The sequence below is a fragment of the Mustela nigripes genome, chromosome 6 (assembly GCF_022355385.1).
Source record: "Mustela nigripes isolate SB6536 chromosome 6, MUSNIG.SB6536, whole genome shotgun sequence".
Lineage (NCBI taxonomy): Eukaryota > Metazoa > Chordata > Mammalia > Carnivora > Mustelidae > Mustela > Mustela nigripes.
In genome coordinates this window covers 132192552-132207899 of record NC_081562.1, presented here as the reverse complement: position 1 = coordinate 132207899, position 15348 = coordinate 132192552, and the positions used below count along the sequence as shown (strand labels likewise).

The following is a 15348-nucleotide window of genomic DNA, read 5'->3' as shown; positions in this document are numbered from 1 at the left end:
ACAAAAAAATGCATGTTCTTTTCGATCAAAGACTTTTGGTTAACAGGTGACCTAGCTGGGATTGTTGCAAAATTTCAACATGCTTTTAGGATGGCAGGACAAGTATTTACCAGAAAACCAACTTCAGTTATGTTCCTCTAGAAAGGCCTAGCATTTTTGCCACAACTTTTTTCCTCCTCAACTTTTACTGGATCATGGGTATCAATCATTAGGACATGCTTCCTGATCTCACAGTGTTGGGGGAGGTCACTGAGAGTATATGACAGCTGGTTGATCCGTGAGCTGGACCCCAGAAACTGGAGACTCCTTACCCTCTCCCCTGTGCTGACATGTGCATGCTATCTGCCTTTTGTGATGCTTCTGATCCCAGAAGCTGCCCCAAGGATGTAGCCTCAAGACATTGATATGGTGTGGAGACCATTTGAACAATATACATATCTGAACCCAGTTAAGGCCTCTCCATAAGCTTTCAGGCTTACCAGACAAAAATGGAGATCTACTACTCTCACAGCCACCCAAGAAGATCTCATATGCAAGGTCCCTTGTTTATTAAAACTGTCACCTACCAAATCTTGCATGGTCTGCCTCTTTCTTTGGTGTCTCGCTGTGCTCTGTGTACAGGCACTGGTTTTAGATTACATCTGGGAAGAACCCAAGAAGTTTGTGAACCAACACATACCATTTTGAATACTTCTGAAATTCTTACCAGTGCCATTAAAGATTCTATTTTGATATTCTAGAGAAAACTTGTGAAGTTAAAGGAGGAAGTTATCTGGGAAAAACTTAAGTAAGTTCTGTGCTAATCATACATAGTTTTTATTAAAACAATGTATAAAAATCTCCATACTGTATATTTAATGACTGATTTCAGTATATTCTTTTACTCCAATATGATGATATTTCCAATATCATCAAAAAGAAAAGTTTAAGGTTCTACTCCCCAGAAAACATTTTAAAGGAAGCATTTTACTAACTATAAAATATTAGACGGTTCTATTTTTAATAATCCACTGTTAGTAACATGGTAGACATTACTCATACTGATAGATTTTTAAAAACAAATTAAATCCATTAGAAGCAGCAGAAAAAAGCCACTTATTCATCAACACAGAATGAAAGATAAATAAATTAGACTTCATATAACTAAAAGCATGTTCCTTTTGGAAAATATTTATAAATGAACTTCTAAGAAATTTATGGAGCTAATTGGTTTCATCTGCTATAGAAGAACAAAACGTGAACGAAAAATAATATTTTAAAAATGTCAAACACAATGCAAGAAATCAGGAGGTACTTTCCCAAAATAAGTGACTGACAGCAGAATGATTTCAAAAGGAAACATTTAGTCAAACAATCATCTGGCTAAGGTAAAAATTAAGAATTTTATTTTTAATTAATTCAGCATGCTGACAAGTTGGCTCCACCCCGGTTTCTGCCCTCCTCATGATGGTACAAAGACAAGTCGGCAAAGTAAGAATGTAGTTACTTAGTTAAACCAAAGAACTTTGTAGATGAATAGATGATCTATGTTAACAAGTATCATCATAATGAAGGGAGTGATGTGAAACTTGTAATATTCAATACCACTTAAGCTTTATTTGATATTGGTATTTAAATTATTTGTCCTATTTATCATGTAAATATATACCTTTCTTTATGAGAATTAAGTTTTGGTGTATTTTAATCCTTACTGCTTTCCTGTGAGACCTATCAGGTCACTACAACTACTGTTTCAGAGGTGGGCCCAAGCCACTATCCACTCGTGGTGTAACTTCTCTTCAAGTGACAGTTCTTGGGGCAAAGACCATGATTTACCTTCAAATATCCTCATTTTGGTGAATCAGAATCAAGGGGACTGCTTTTTCCCCTATCATATTCCCTCTACTTAGAATCTTCTTCATTTGTTAAAACCTTACTCACTTTCTAATTTTTATTTGACAATTATCTCTTCTCTGAAACAGATTCCACTGAAATAGACTGAATGACTCCTGAATAACTGAATGACCCCATAGTACCTTCTCCATAGCTGTCATAACAACATCTATCATACCGTATCACTGTTGGTCATATGCATGTTCATTTCCTCCTGCAGGATTTGGTCATCTTTAGGTCCCTCTCACACAGCCTGCTACAGGGTCTGGCATGAAGTAGCTGTTGGATAATTTTTTACAAATAAATTGAATGTGTGACCCCACAGACACCAGGTAAGAAAAACTGGGTATTGTAACTCTTCATGCTCTTAAAAATAGATCCTGTTAGTGGGAGCAGAAAAAGCTTAATAGTAAGGCAGGAATTTAATATAAATCAAAAAGAGCACTTTAAAAATGTAAATAAAGGAGGAAAACAATTGGCCTAAATCCAGCCAGACACATCATTACAGCTAATGACCCTAGTGAAGGTGATCAGAAGCAGGTACATTACCATCCAAAGAGGAGGATTTCATTCCTGAATCATCAAGGGTTTGCTATAATTTCTTAGACATCCTCTTTTGGACAGGAAGAAGGATGAGAAGGATATTATTGATAATAGAGAGGCCTGCTTGAGGAAGAACCCAGTGAAAACTGGCAATTCAGCAGTTCTTTCCAGGAAGGGTCTTCAAAACAGCATGCCTTTTATTATCAGTCTACTGAGAGTAGAAATGGCAACTGTAGAGAGCAACAAGGAAATATTCATGGAGTCCCTACCTCACGCCAAATCCTGTACTAGGAGATTTCATGGACTGTTAGATAGAGTTAGATATCATGGTCCCCATTTCACAGGGAGGGAAACTGAAGATCGGGACAACTGCATGAGCTGCTGATGTTGCAAGCTCAGTGGGGAACTTTGATCATACCACATTTCAGGGCTTTTCCTATTATGCCCTACACCCACTGCTTTTAGTGTTGGGAAACACCATTACTCACCTACAGCATTCTATTAAAACTTTCCCATTTTAAGACACTATGCTTAGGCTCTTTCACATTTGCTAAATTGTAATTTGAGGATTCCTTTCAAGTGAAGTTGGAGAATTTGTCTATATTCTTTAGGCATCTCATGGAAACCACGTTTGGGTAAGTTGTTGTCATAGTAGTGATGGCTGACAGGTGTGTCTTTAATCGTTCTAGAAAAGGGCCAAAATCCATACAGCTTCACGTGCTCACACAGTTCAACTGCCACACTTGTGATCATCAAGCCAGAGGATAGGCGAAACTCCGTCACACCTTCAGTTCTCCAGAAAAGGGCAAGATTTCTGAGGTATTTGGGATGGAAAAATATAACCTTCTGTCTTGCTTGAGACTCCTTTAGGGTGTCGTACACTTTGAAAGAGGCAATCGTGTTGGCCCTGAAAGAAAACGCTGGAAGAAGAAGGAATGCATCTCCATAGGTCGCAATGTCCTCCAGAAATATTTCTTTCTTTTTCTTTAAGTTCCCATATCTGCGAAATTAAAAAAAAAAATCATCATCATTATAATCAAAGTGGCCATTTTGGTTCCATAAGGCTGAATTTACCTTTGGCTGAGCCATTGAACCATTTATGTCACTGTTGTATATAAGAGACAAACAGTAGACTCAGAGTCCAAGTAGGAGTAAGCCTCCTATAAAAATCAAGAGCTAGGTCCTTCATCTCTCTTTTGTGGTGTCCCTAGGCTTTCATTTATATTTTCTTATCAGATTATATCCTTACTGGACACACATTTCTTATATTATTTTATCTTCTAACTCAGTAATTTTTTCTCTAAAGCAACTTTTTTTTTTTTTTAAAACATTTTATTTATTTATTTGACAGAAACAGCGAGAGAGGGAACATACGCAGAGGGAGTGGGAGAGGAAGAAGTAAGCTTCCCACGCAGCAGGGAACCTGATGTGGGGTTTGATCCCAGGACCCCGGGATCATGATCTGAGCTGAAGGCAGACACCTAACAACTAAGCCACATAAGGTGCCCCTCTAAGGTAGCTTTTTGATACAGAAATACCTTCCAAATAATGACTGATTTTTCTTAAACACAGGACCACTCTTAAAATGTCTACACATTAAAAAATTCTCTAAGCTGTACACCTGTGACCTGTGTATATTTTTTTACATGTGATCATAAAAGTTTCCTTAAAGAACATAAAATACCTACATTAATATACACACACACATTTTAAATTTCCTCAATGTATTGTGATAGATTTATGTGTTTGATTTAAATAATACCTTAGTAAATATACTAATATGAATGGTTGTGTCTAGAAAGTAAACTTTTAGGATGCAGGTATAATATTGTATAATCTAGTATCTTAATAGATACTAGAACTATGTGAGTATATAGTTTTAGTTTGTATTTTATTAATAATGATTATTAGTTTTGGTGAAAACAGTGGAGTAAAACCATGCATGGGATTTTTATTAACTAGGAACATTTTGTTGTGGCTAAATGTGAAAAATAAAATATGGGAATTATTTTTTTGGTAATAAACTATATGTGGTAATTTTTTTTTGTCAGCTTCTTTTAAGGTGCAAAAAATAAAAAATTAAAAATTAAAAAAAAAAAAAGGTGCATTCCCTGAAGTTTTTAAATAAACTGTTTCATTAGGAAACTACTCCCAAGATAAAAGAGTAATGTTAAAGTTCTGAAAGAAAATTAAATTAAAACCACATTGAGATACCACCTTATACCAGTTAGAATGGCCAAAATTAGCAAGACAGGAAACAACATGTGTTGGAGAGGATGTGGAGAAAGGGGAACCCTCTTACACTGTTGGTGGGAATGCAAGTTGGTGTAGCCACTTTGGAAAACAGAGTGGAGATTCCTCAAGAAATTAAAAATAGAACTTCCCTATGACTCTGCAATTTCACTACTGGGTATTTACCCCAAAGATACAGATGTCATGAAAAGAAGGGCCATCTGTAGCCCAATGTTTATAGCAGCAATGGCCACGGTCACCAAAGTGTGGAAAGAACCAAGATGCCCTTCAATGGACGAATGGATAAGGAAGATGTCGTCCATATACACTATGGAGGATTATGCCTCCATCAGAAAGGACCAATACCCAAATTTTGTAGCAACATGGACGGGACTGGAAGAAATTATGCTGAGTGAAATAAATCAAGCAGAGAGAGTCAATTATCATATGGTTTCACTTATTTGTGGAGCATAACAAATAGCATGGAGGACAAGGGGAGATGGAGAGGAGAAGGAAGTTGAGGGAAATTGGAAGGGGAGGTGAATCATGAGAGTGTATGGACTTGAAAAACAATCTGAGGGTTTTGAAGGGGCAAGGGGTGGGAGGTTGGGAGAACCAGATGGTGGGTATTAGAGAGGGCACGGATGCATGGAGCACTGGGTGTGGTGCAAAAATAATGAATACTGTTACGCTGAAAAGAAATAAAAAATTTAAAAAAAAAAGAAAAGAAAATTCTCAAAAGTAACTTCACTATTGTTAAAAAAGATGAAGTGATAAATAAGTTTTTACTTGATTAGTAGCGTTCCACTCACAACATTAGAAGTGTAATTGGTTGGGATGCCTGGTTGGCTCAGTGGTAGAGTGTACAACTCTTCATCTCGGGGTTATAAGTTTGAGTCCCACATCGGGTATAGAAATGATATTAAGAAATAAAAAATAGGGACGCCTGGGTGGCTCAGTGGGTTAAGCTGCTGCCTTCGGCTCAGGTCATGGTCCCGGGGTCCTGGGATCAAGCCCCACATCAAGCTCCTTCCTTGGCGGGGATCCTGCTTCTCTCACTGCCTCTGCCTGCCTCTCTGCCTGCTTGTGTGTACTCGCTTGCGTGCGCTCTCTCTCTCTGGCAAAAAAGAAAAAAGAAATATAAATAACCTAAAAAAATAAAGTCTTTAAAATAAAATGGAATGGTTTTCTTTAAAAAAAAAAAAAAAGGAGAGAGAGGTACAATTGATTATACCTCTTATGAGCTACAACCTTGAGAGGAAGTAAAAAATTATGAATATATTATATTCTTTTATCTTTTCGCCAAAGTCATTCCAGCTATATTGCATTGCAAGTCATTCCAGCAACAAGATTAGTGTTCAAACTAAGAAACATGTTAAATAATAAAACAAATGTTCTCAAACAGTTATATAAGTTGGACATACTTACTTTAGTTTTATGATACTGGGATTTACAGTCACAACATTGGTTTTACTGCCAACATCTTTACTCACATTTCCTGTAATTGGGGGAAGGTTACACCTGAAATTTGGAAGGGGGGAAAAAGCATTTTCAAAATGCAAGTTTAAAAAAAAGCACATACCCACACATGTACACATACAATCACTGTCGGTTTATTGGAGAAAATGCTGGCTGTTAAGGAGTTCTGAATTGATCTGATTTCCATTTAAAACTTTAATATGTACTGAAATCCTTTTTTTAAAAAAGATTTTATTTATTTATTTGACACAGAGAAAGAGAGCATAAATAGGGGAAGTGGGAGAGGGAGAAGCGACTCTGCCATGAGCAGGGAGCCCAATACAGGGCTTGCTCCCAGGACTCTGGGATCATGACCTGAGGTGAAGGCAGACACTTAACAACTGAGCCACCCAGGAACCCCTAAGTACTGAACTCTTAATTGACACTTCAACATTGCATGAAATATACAAATTTGGTAAATGCTTTTAATATTAAGACCCTTAAGTATATCAAAATGAGAAATGACAATTACCTTGCTAGCTGCTGAAGAGTTCATAATCCTTTTATTAAAATTATTATTTCTATTGATTATATTTCCACAGTGTTAATGGGCACCAATTTACAGGTTAAAAAAAAAAAATATAAGGCATTGCAACTAAGGTTACGGAGTATGCCAGAAGCAAGGTCTTTAAAAAAAAAAAACAAAAAAAACAACCAAACCCTGAAATCTCCTGATTCCCATATGGATAGTTTTTCTAGCAAATTATGCTGTTAATAAATAAAACCCTAATGTTCCTATAATGATATTTTCATATAAATGTTCTCTTCCTCTTTTGAGTACTAATTTGTTTTTAGTACTCAGTACAAATTAAGAATTGTAATTTTGAGTAATTACATTCCTTTCACAAAAAAGGGAAAGTTGGTTATGACTCCCTAAGTATTGTTTACAGAATTTCAAGTAGACCATTTCTTTTAAGCTATACAAACAAAAGGAGCATTTCTGAGTATGTCCTTAGGAAAGCTGTTTCAAGTTGATGTGTTCTGCACGAACTGACGTTGAAACAGCATTCCACACTCTATGAAACGTAAAATCAAATGGACCGTGTACACCTCTCATTGATATAAAAGGTATGTCAGAAAATAATTAAACGTGGCACCTTGCAAAAAACATCAATCACAGATAATACAGAAACGCCCTCATTACTGGACAACCTGTAATAACAAATCTACCTTCTAATACAGTATTATTCTTTTTAAAATCAAAGGTGATTTCCAACAGAGTATCATAGGAGACTCTGAGGGGAAGTAATGGCGTATTGTACACATAGAATGGTAGCTGGTAAAACCATCCATTCTTCAGCTCTTTTTATTCCTTACCCACTCAGCTAGTAGCTCCCAAACTTTTGGAATGAAAAACAAATAATAACAAGCAGTTTCCAGACTGTTATTACAAAATTCTGACCACGTAGACACAAACTAAGTACAGACTTAACATTTAAATAAATTTTAATGACCATGACCACATCTAAGCCCTCCTTTGCCCTTTCATTCTGGAAAGCTCACTTCACAGAAGACTCTGTCTCGGAAACATCCTTGGCAGCAAATGCAGGATCTGGAAATAGGCACACTTACTGGGGAATTCGAAATTAAGTAGTCGCTGAGATGTTTTTCTTTTTTAAACCTCAACTTGTATTTCGTGTATCTGCCCTATCAGGTAAAATGGATGGGTGGCCATAATCCTCCCCACAGATGTTTTGAGAATTTTAAGTCCATGAAAAGTCTATTACAAGAAGAATTATTTAGCTTCATTATGGCTTTTTCATAGTGAGTGCTTTAACTAAATGGCTAAATCATTTAGATATTGGCCATTTTTTTTTCTTTAAAAATTTTATTTATTTTAGAGACAGAGATCACAAGTAGGCAGAGAGGCAGGCAGAGAGAGGATGAAGCAGGCCCCCTGCTGAGCAGAGAGCCTGATGAGGGGCTCGATGTGGGACTCGATCCTAGGACCCTGATATCATGACCTGAGCTGAAGGCAGAGGCTTTAACTCACTGAGCCACCCAGATGCCCCTCAGGTATTGGCCATTTTATCATGAATCATGAGGACCACATTCAATGACTTGCTGGACTGTCAGGTCTACTGTTCAGTCATTACCTGTAGCAATAAAAACTTTAAATGAGATTCAAGTAAAGCAGTGGGACCGTGGGGAGGGGGGCAGTGAGCTAGTGACTGAAAGTCTGGCCTCCTTTTCAGCTGCTAAGAAACAGCAGCATTAAATCAATAAGAATCAAAGGTTCTCCTCTGATGTATGAAATCAGTGCCCCTGAAATAGGAAGAAACAGATTTCGACTCACTTTTTAAAGAGGTGCATTTCAATTGAAATTCAACCTCACAGGGATGAATCACCTTTCCATCATATTCTGAAAGTGTAGAAACTCCGCGGCTTGGCTTATTAGCACCGGCACAGGGAGAAACAAATAACTTCTGCTTCTGCATTTGCAAGCTAGCTGCTACTGAGATACAAACACTTTAAAAGACCAGAATCTAGAAGCTCCACAATTTCATTTCTTAATTTCAAGCCAGAAAACGAAACAATGATGTTGTGTGGCAATACAATGCTTAGGCTGGCATTTTCTCAAGTATTATCTGAGAACAAAAGTTTCTTGAAATGCTCTGTTCAAATATATATATATAGTGTGTATATATATATATATATATATATATATATATATATATATATAAACAAATAATAATAAGCAGTTTCCAGACAATATATATAGTATATATACTATATATATAGTATATATAGTATAAACACATTATATATATAAGTACATTATATATTATATATAATGCTATATATACTATATAATAGTATATAGTAATGCTATATATACTATATACTATATATATATACATATAATATAGTATATATATATATATAAACAAATAATAATAAGCAGTTTCCAGACTATATATATAGTATATATACTATATATATATTTGAACAGAGCATTTCAAGAAACTTTTGTTCTCAGATAATACTTGAGAAAATGCCAGCCTAAGCATTGTATTGCTCTGTTCAAATATATATATATATATACTATATATATATAAAAAAAAAGCGCATACCCACACATGTACACATACAATCACTGTTGGTTTATTGGAGAAAATGCTGGCTGTTAAGGAGTTCTGAATTGATCTGATTTCCATTTAAAACTTTAATAAGTACTGAAATCCTTTTTTTAAAAAAGATTTTATTTAATATAGTATATACTTTATTATATAGTATATATTTTATTATATAGTATATATTTTATTTATTATATAGTATATATTTTATTTATATATAGTATATACTATATATATATATTTGAACAGAGCATTATATATAATATATAATGTACTTATATATATAATATGTTTATATATTTTTCCCTTTTTTCAGGTGAGCCTGGCAAATGTTCTCCAGAGCCCTTCTGAGGGAGCCATGGTATCCTTAATACACTGTAGCCTCTGACAAGTCCCGCAGCAAAGACCCTCTTTCACCATGATTTCAGAGTTTCGGCGAAGTAGCCAAAGCACAGTTTTTTTCCCTCTGGTATTAACATTCTGAGGAACTCATGATCCATTTAACACCTCAGGAAAGTCTACCCAAGTAATTTGTAGACTTAAGCAACACAGCTCAAAGGTCAAAATTTACACGGAGTAGCTTTACAGCATCCCTTTAAAATATCCAACTGACCTTTGGTTTCAAGAAAACCCATCTGACAGGTCTTACCTAAAAACAAAGTCGGATTTGTCTATTTCAGCTCCACAAAGAGACTTATTCAGAATTCCCCCGTTTCCAACCACTGCACACTGATTGTAGGGGTACTCCATGAAGGGCTGAGACTAGCAGAAGGAAGAGAGAAACCATCACAAAATAGCTTTGGTTTCAGAACAATAAATATCATCAGCTTAATTCAAGCAGCTACATTTTTTTTTTATACACATTAAGGAAAGGAAAAGAGCAAGGAAAAAAAGGCAGAGATAGAAATGCCATAGCATGTTGATCAACTTATGACTTATAATAAAAAATCTTGTAAACCTGCCTTTCATTTCTCTTGAGAGGAATATACAGCATATCATAGACCCTATGGTGTAGTAATCTAACATATAATACATTTGTTTATAAAATGTAACTTAATGTGTCTTAAATCACACAATTAAGTAAGTAACATTAGACTGGCAAAACCCCACACTGGGCCTTTCCAACAAACAAGAATGTTTTCAGCAAAATAGAGGAAATGAAGCAATTAGAAAGTATCATGAAATCCTCTATTCTTGGGCATAAAATTAATAGCTAATTTAGCAGAAGTTTCTGCTAGAGTTAGACCTTCAGGCTCAGGGATGACATGAGATTTATGCCTGCCATCTCCACAAATGACCAGCCACGGTGCTGCAGGGATGCCTACTAACTCTCTGCTGACATATTTCAAATTGATTTCCAAGGTCTGAATCTCTTATATTTCCTCCAAGGACCCGACTTGTCTACCCCCAAAAGATTTCCCCTTTTCCCCAAGTCCTTCCCAGTCAGAAACATAACTTCTCCATTAAACGGTGCTCTTTGTCTTTGCTTGTCCCTCTCCCCGATGAAAAGATGGGACCCTGAGCAGCGCCAAGAAGGCCCAGGTCAGACACCACAGTGGCATTGTCCTGATTCACCTCTTTTGTCTTTAGAGGGTGAGCAGAGGTCCTCAAGGGCAGAGGACATGTTTGTGACTTTTAACTTCCCCTCATCTTTCACCATAAACCTCACATGTTGGAATGTACACAGTGACATTTCAATTAATGCTTGCTGGCCCGATGGCCCACCCTGGGAAAAAACCACCAGTGTTGAGTTGGGAGCCTCTTGGATCAGGATGGGGTAGCCAGCTGGTGAATATTCAGGAATTTTGTGAACTGTTGTGAAGCCACTGGTAAATTTAAGTCAGCCACCTCGGGGGTATGTCCACCACTAAAATGGACCAACACTACAAATCAGGGCAGCACATTGCCCAAAGCCAGTTTCCCAGCACCAATGGCAACACTTCAGGGCCAGTGCGGTTGTGAGAAGCCCAAAGGACTCCTGAAACACTAAGACTGTTATGTGCTCTCAGGCTCCATCTGGGTGATGCCAAATGAGCAGAGAGAACTCTGATTCAGCACGGTTGGTTTGTCTCTAACAATTCAGAATCATATTGTAATCACTATACAAGAGATGCTGTTCCAAGTGCCTGACTTATTAACACATGTGAACCTTACGAGCATTTTGCTGCTGGGGAAATAAAAGAATGGGTTTAAGGAATGGCTAGCGAATGTCAGAGCTGAGGTTCAAACCCCTGAATGAGCCCATGTTCTTATTCACCCCATGTGACACAGTTTCTCACATTCCATGAATACAATGTTAGTTTAATTATGTACCTTATTTCTCTTAGTATCTGCAATTGCCTAGCAGAGGACATGGCTCTGAAGTCAATGGTTCCTAGATACCTCAGGTGATTTCAAATGCACTGTAATCCTAGCTCAAGATGTCTTTGACCTGTGTTTACTAAATAGTGCCACAGACAGTTCTGAACTTTACAGACTGGATAGAATGCAAATAAACTCTTAATGGTATAACAGAAAAGATGACAGAAGAAAACGTGTCTCCAATTAAGCACTCAAAAATAACACATATTTTCTCTGGTTTCTTGGTCAACTAGGGGGAAAAGCCCATATGTTTGGAGATCTCATGTTCAGTAAGAGTAACCTCTGAATTACAAATTCCAATGTTTCTTAAAACAAAGCTCCTAAGAAAGTGGAAAATGTGTGCTATGTTGAGTAAGTCCTGCTCACTCTGGTCGAAAACCAACTTTGCTTTCTTTTCAGGTAACTGAGCAAAGTGTTTGGAGGAAATGACTTTACGACATTCATCAGAACTGTCTATTGTCATCTCCTTGTTGTGTGCCCCAGAGTTCTCTAGCAGAACAGAACAAGGAGGGTGGGGATGTAGGCAGCAGGGCCAGAAGGAGGCCAGCTCTCTTACAGAGGAAAGGGAGAATGGAAGCAACACAGAAAAGTGGCCTCTTGCTTTGCTACTATTACTGTACTCAACTTCAGAATTACCTCCCAACCTCCAAACCCCCAGTTCTGAAAAATCAGTGCAAATTTGGGAAACCGATGCTGTTGTTAAAGGCATACAGAATCATCAAGCCTAGGTTATTCTTTTCTAGGTGCCAACTGGAAGCTAAAAAATTCCTGTCTCTCCTCTGTTCTGGTCCGTCTAAAGCAAGGAAAACACTAGAAAAAATTGCAAGGGTGAAAGAGTTGCTCATTGTGAAACTCTCTCAGGCCTTCTTGGATCAGGAATATAAATATTCTGTACTTATTATCTTTTCAATTATTGGTAATTTCAATGCCTCATGAGGGCATTTTTAGAATGCATTATGAGTTATTTTTGGTCCTCCTTTCCTTCCGGAAATTTCTTCTATTTTTTTCCTCTATCATTTTCTATTCATTTTTCAATCATTCCCAGCCAATTAGTCTTCTTTTGAATTATAAGAGTAAAAGAAAAACTGGCACAACTTATATGACCAATAAATTAGTTGAAGGAAGTCAAAGTTCCAACAAAAAGGAATTAATTGCAAGAACTGAATATTCTACAGTTGGTAAACTGCATATATTAGGTCATCCGATTTTTGACCATACTGACTTAGCTTAATTGCTTTTAATCAACTCATGAAAAGATGACCAAAGGTGTATAAGCAATGGGATGTTCTTCATGACAAAAATTCTCCCCAAATTTGGATTTATATTAAAGAAGTTTCTTCTTGTAATGACACTGTACCATTACTCATTAGTTTATTTGATGACTATGTAATGAATGCATGTATGCACTGGGGAATATTCTAGAGCTTGGGATACATCAATGAACATATCACATAGAGATTACTGAGTGTGAGGTTATGTTCAGTGACCACAAATTCTTTATTTTTTTTCTTTTTAAGATTTATGCATTTATTTTAGAGAGTCAGAGCACAGGTGGGAGGGGCAGAAGGAGAGGGAGAGAAAATCTGAGGGAGACTCCGCACTGAGCATGGAGACTGATGTGGGGCTCGATCTCACGACCTTGAGATCATGACCTGAGATGAAACCAAGAGTCAGATGCTTAACCGACTGCACCACCCAGGCAGCCCCCGTTTCACTGACAACAAATTCCTAACATATTTACTTCCCAAAGATTAGCCAGATAAACCCATAGTTTCTTGTGAAGGAACCAATTCAGTTACCAAAACTGACAACTGGAAGAGTCTTATTCCAGGTGAAAAATGGTCCTCTTCCCAAGCTCCAGTAGTTCCTATCCAGAAAATCCAAGTAAGCTCATCTCATGGAAGGATGAGTTACGAAGACTCAAGGACTTGGAGAGCTTATCATGTAAGATATAAATACTATTCTCTGCAGAGCCACTTGCATTCAAAATTCCTTTTTAAAATGGACCACTATCACCATCTTTTACATCAAAACAACGTATGGTCTTTTAATTCTGAGTTAACTTCTCTATCAGTATAAGTTACAACGTAATGTGGGAGAAAAGTCATCTGGAATGGCGACACAAATCAACCACAACAAATCTTTACTCACCACTGGAAACATATTAAAAATATTCTCTCTAATTAGGATTTCGTTTTTGCTTTCCACCTCATAGCTCATGTTGGTCCCAGCTGGAGTGTTGTTCTGAGAAACAATGAAGTTTTGAGCAGCATCACAACAGGAAGCAAGTTTTGCTCTGCGAAGGGGAAGAATAAAAGCGAACCATGCAATGAGAGGCTACAGTGGAAAATGCAAGAGGATTTTTGCCATATTGGCTTTCAGAAAGAAGAGAAATCATTCACAAAGTTGACATTTGTATCTCCACTCTAAGTGGTCCCTAGCAGGACCAAAGAGTGAAGAATGTGAAACATACTTACGCTCAGGTAGGGACCCTCTCACCGACAGAAAACATTCATGAACATAATGGTTCCCATGTAAAAATGTCATCCTAATGATAATGTTGTAACATTAAGGAGAAAAATTACAGGATATACTGTAATTATTTTATAATAAAGTAGAGTAACTGAATTAAGAACAATGTTACAAACTGTCACCAAAGCAACATGTAGTCATTTACTAGAAGTCCAATAAAAGAAAAATCATTCAATACAGTGATTTGTTTCTAGCTTTACTCATATAATTCAGGAGCACAAATGATTTATATTTAAGGTGTTCAACTTCATGTTTTGCAATGTTTATACGTTGTGGAATAATCGCTACCATAATCAACCCAATTGACATATCCATTACCTCACATAATTATCATTGTTTTCTTTTCATTGTTTTGTTTGTTTGTTTGTTTTGTTTTGTGGTGAGAACAGTCGATATTTATCCCTTTAGCAGATTTTGGGTATACACTATAGTATTGCTATCCACAGTCATCATGCTATGACCTAACACAGGGAATTTCTAAGTGAAGCGAAGTTTAAGTTGCCATTCCTTATAGAAAGAACATAATTTAGTACCAAGCTCTGTTTCAAAACTTACATGTTTTGTATGTATTTCACTCAATAATGTTGAGTGAAACATTATTAATAGAACACAGACCCAATTAAGTCCTTCTGGTGATTATCAGGGCTTGCCCCCAACCTCTAGCAGGTCAGTCTAGATCCACTCAGAATTTTTATTTTGTTTACATGATTCTCCAGGGATGCAAAATCCCAGCATCACTTGACAATTATTCCAGACTTTAATCAACCTTCAAGTCAAGAGATCCTTCCATTTGAACAGCTCCACCATCTCTTAAGTTGAATCCATTTCCCTTGTTCATTTTTTCATAGAATCTCTCCATTAAAACACTTCATGTAATTGAAAATGGTAATAATCAAAGGGAACTTGAACCTTTTCAATTTGGAAGCGCTGAGAGAAGTTCCTCTTCTTTCAGATTTTCCTCCTAGGACCAGTTTTTCAATATTTTAGTCATCTTGTTCCTTTTTAAGCTTTTAGGTATTTCTCCATATTATTTAAAAATACCTATCAAGGGGCACCTGGGTGGCTCAGTGGGTTAAAGCCTCTGCCTTCGGCTCAGGTCATGATCTCAGGGTCCTGGGATCGAGCCCCACATCGGGCTCTCTGCTCTGCTTGGCGGGGAGCCTGCTTCCTCCTCTCTCTCTGCCTCCCTCTCTGCCTACTTGTGATCTCTCTC

General features: G+C 37.0%; 1 protein-coding gene across 1 annotated transcript in view; it reads right to left on the bottom strand.

Annotated features, from left to right (window-relative positions):
- Nucleotides 1-1363: 1363 nt before the first annotated feature.
- ST8SIA6 (ST8 alpha-N-acetyl-neuraminide alpha-2,8-sialyltransferase 6) overlaps nucleotides 1364-15348 on the bottom strand; it is a 147757-nt gene continuing 133772 nt past the window's right edge. Inside the window, exons 5-8 of the mRNA XM_059405016.1 lie at nucleotides 13755-13899; nucleotides 9892-10004; nucleotides 6076-6168; nucleotides 1364-3415 (exon numbers count right to left, since the gene is read on the bottom strand). Coding sequence (XP_059260999.1) covers nucleotides 2947-3415; nucleotides 6076-6168; nucleotides 9892-10004; nucleotides 13755-13899 — 820 coding nt within the window. The 3' untranslated portion in view covers nucleotides 1364-2946. The remainder of the gene's footprint in view (nucleotides 3416-6075; nucleotides 6169-9891; nucleotides 10005-13754; nucleotides 13900-15348) is intronic.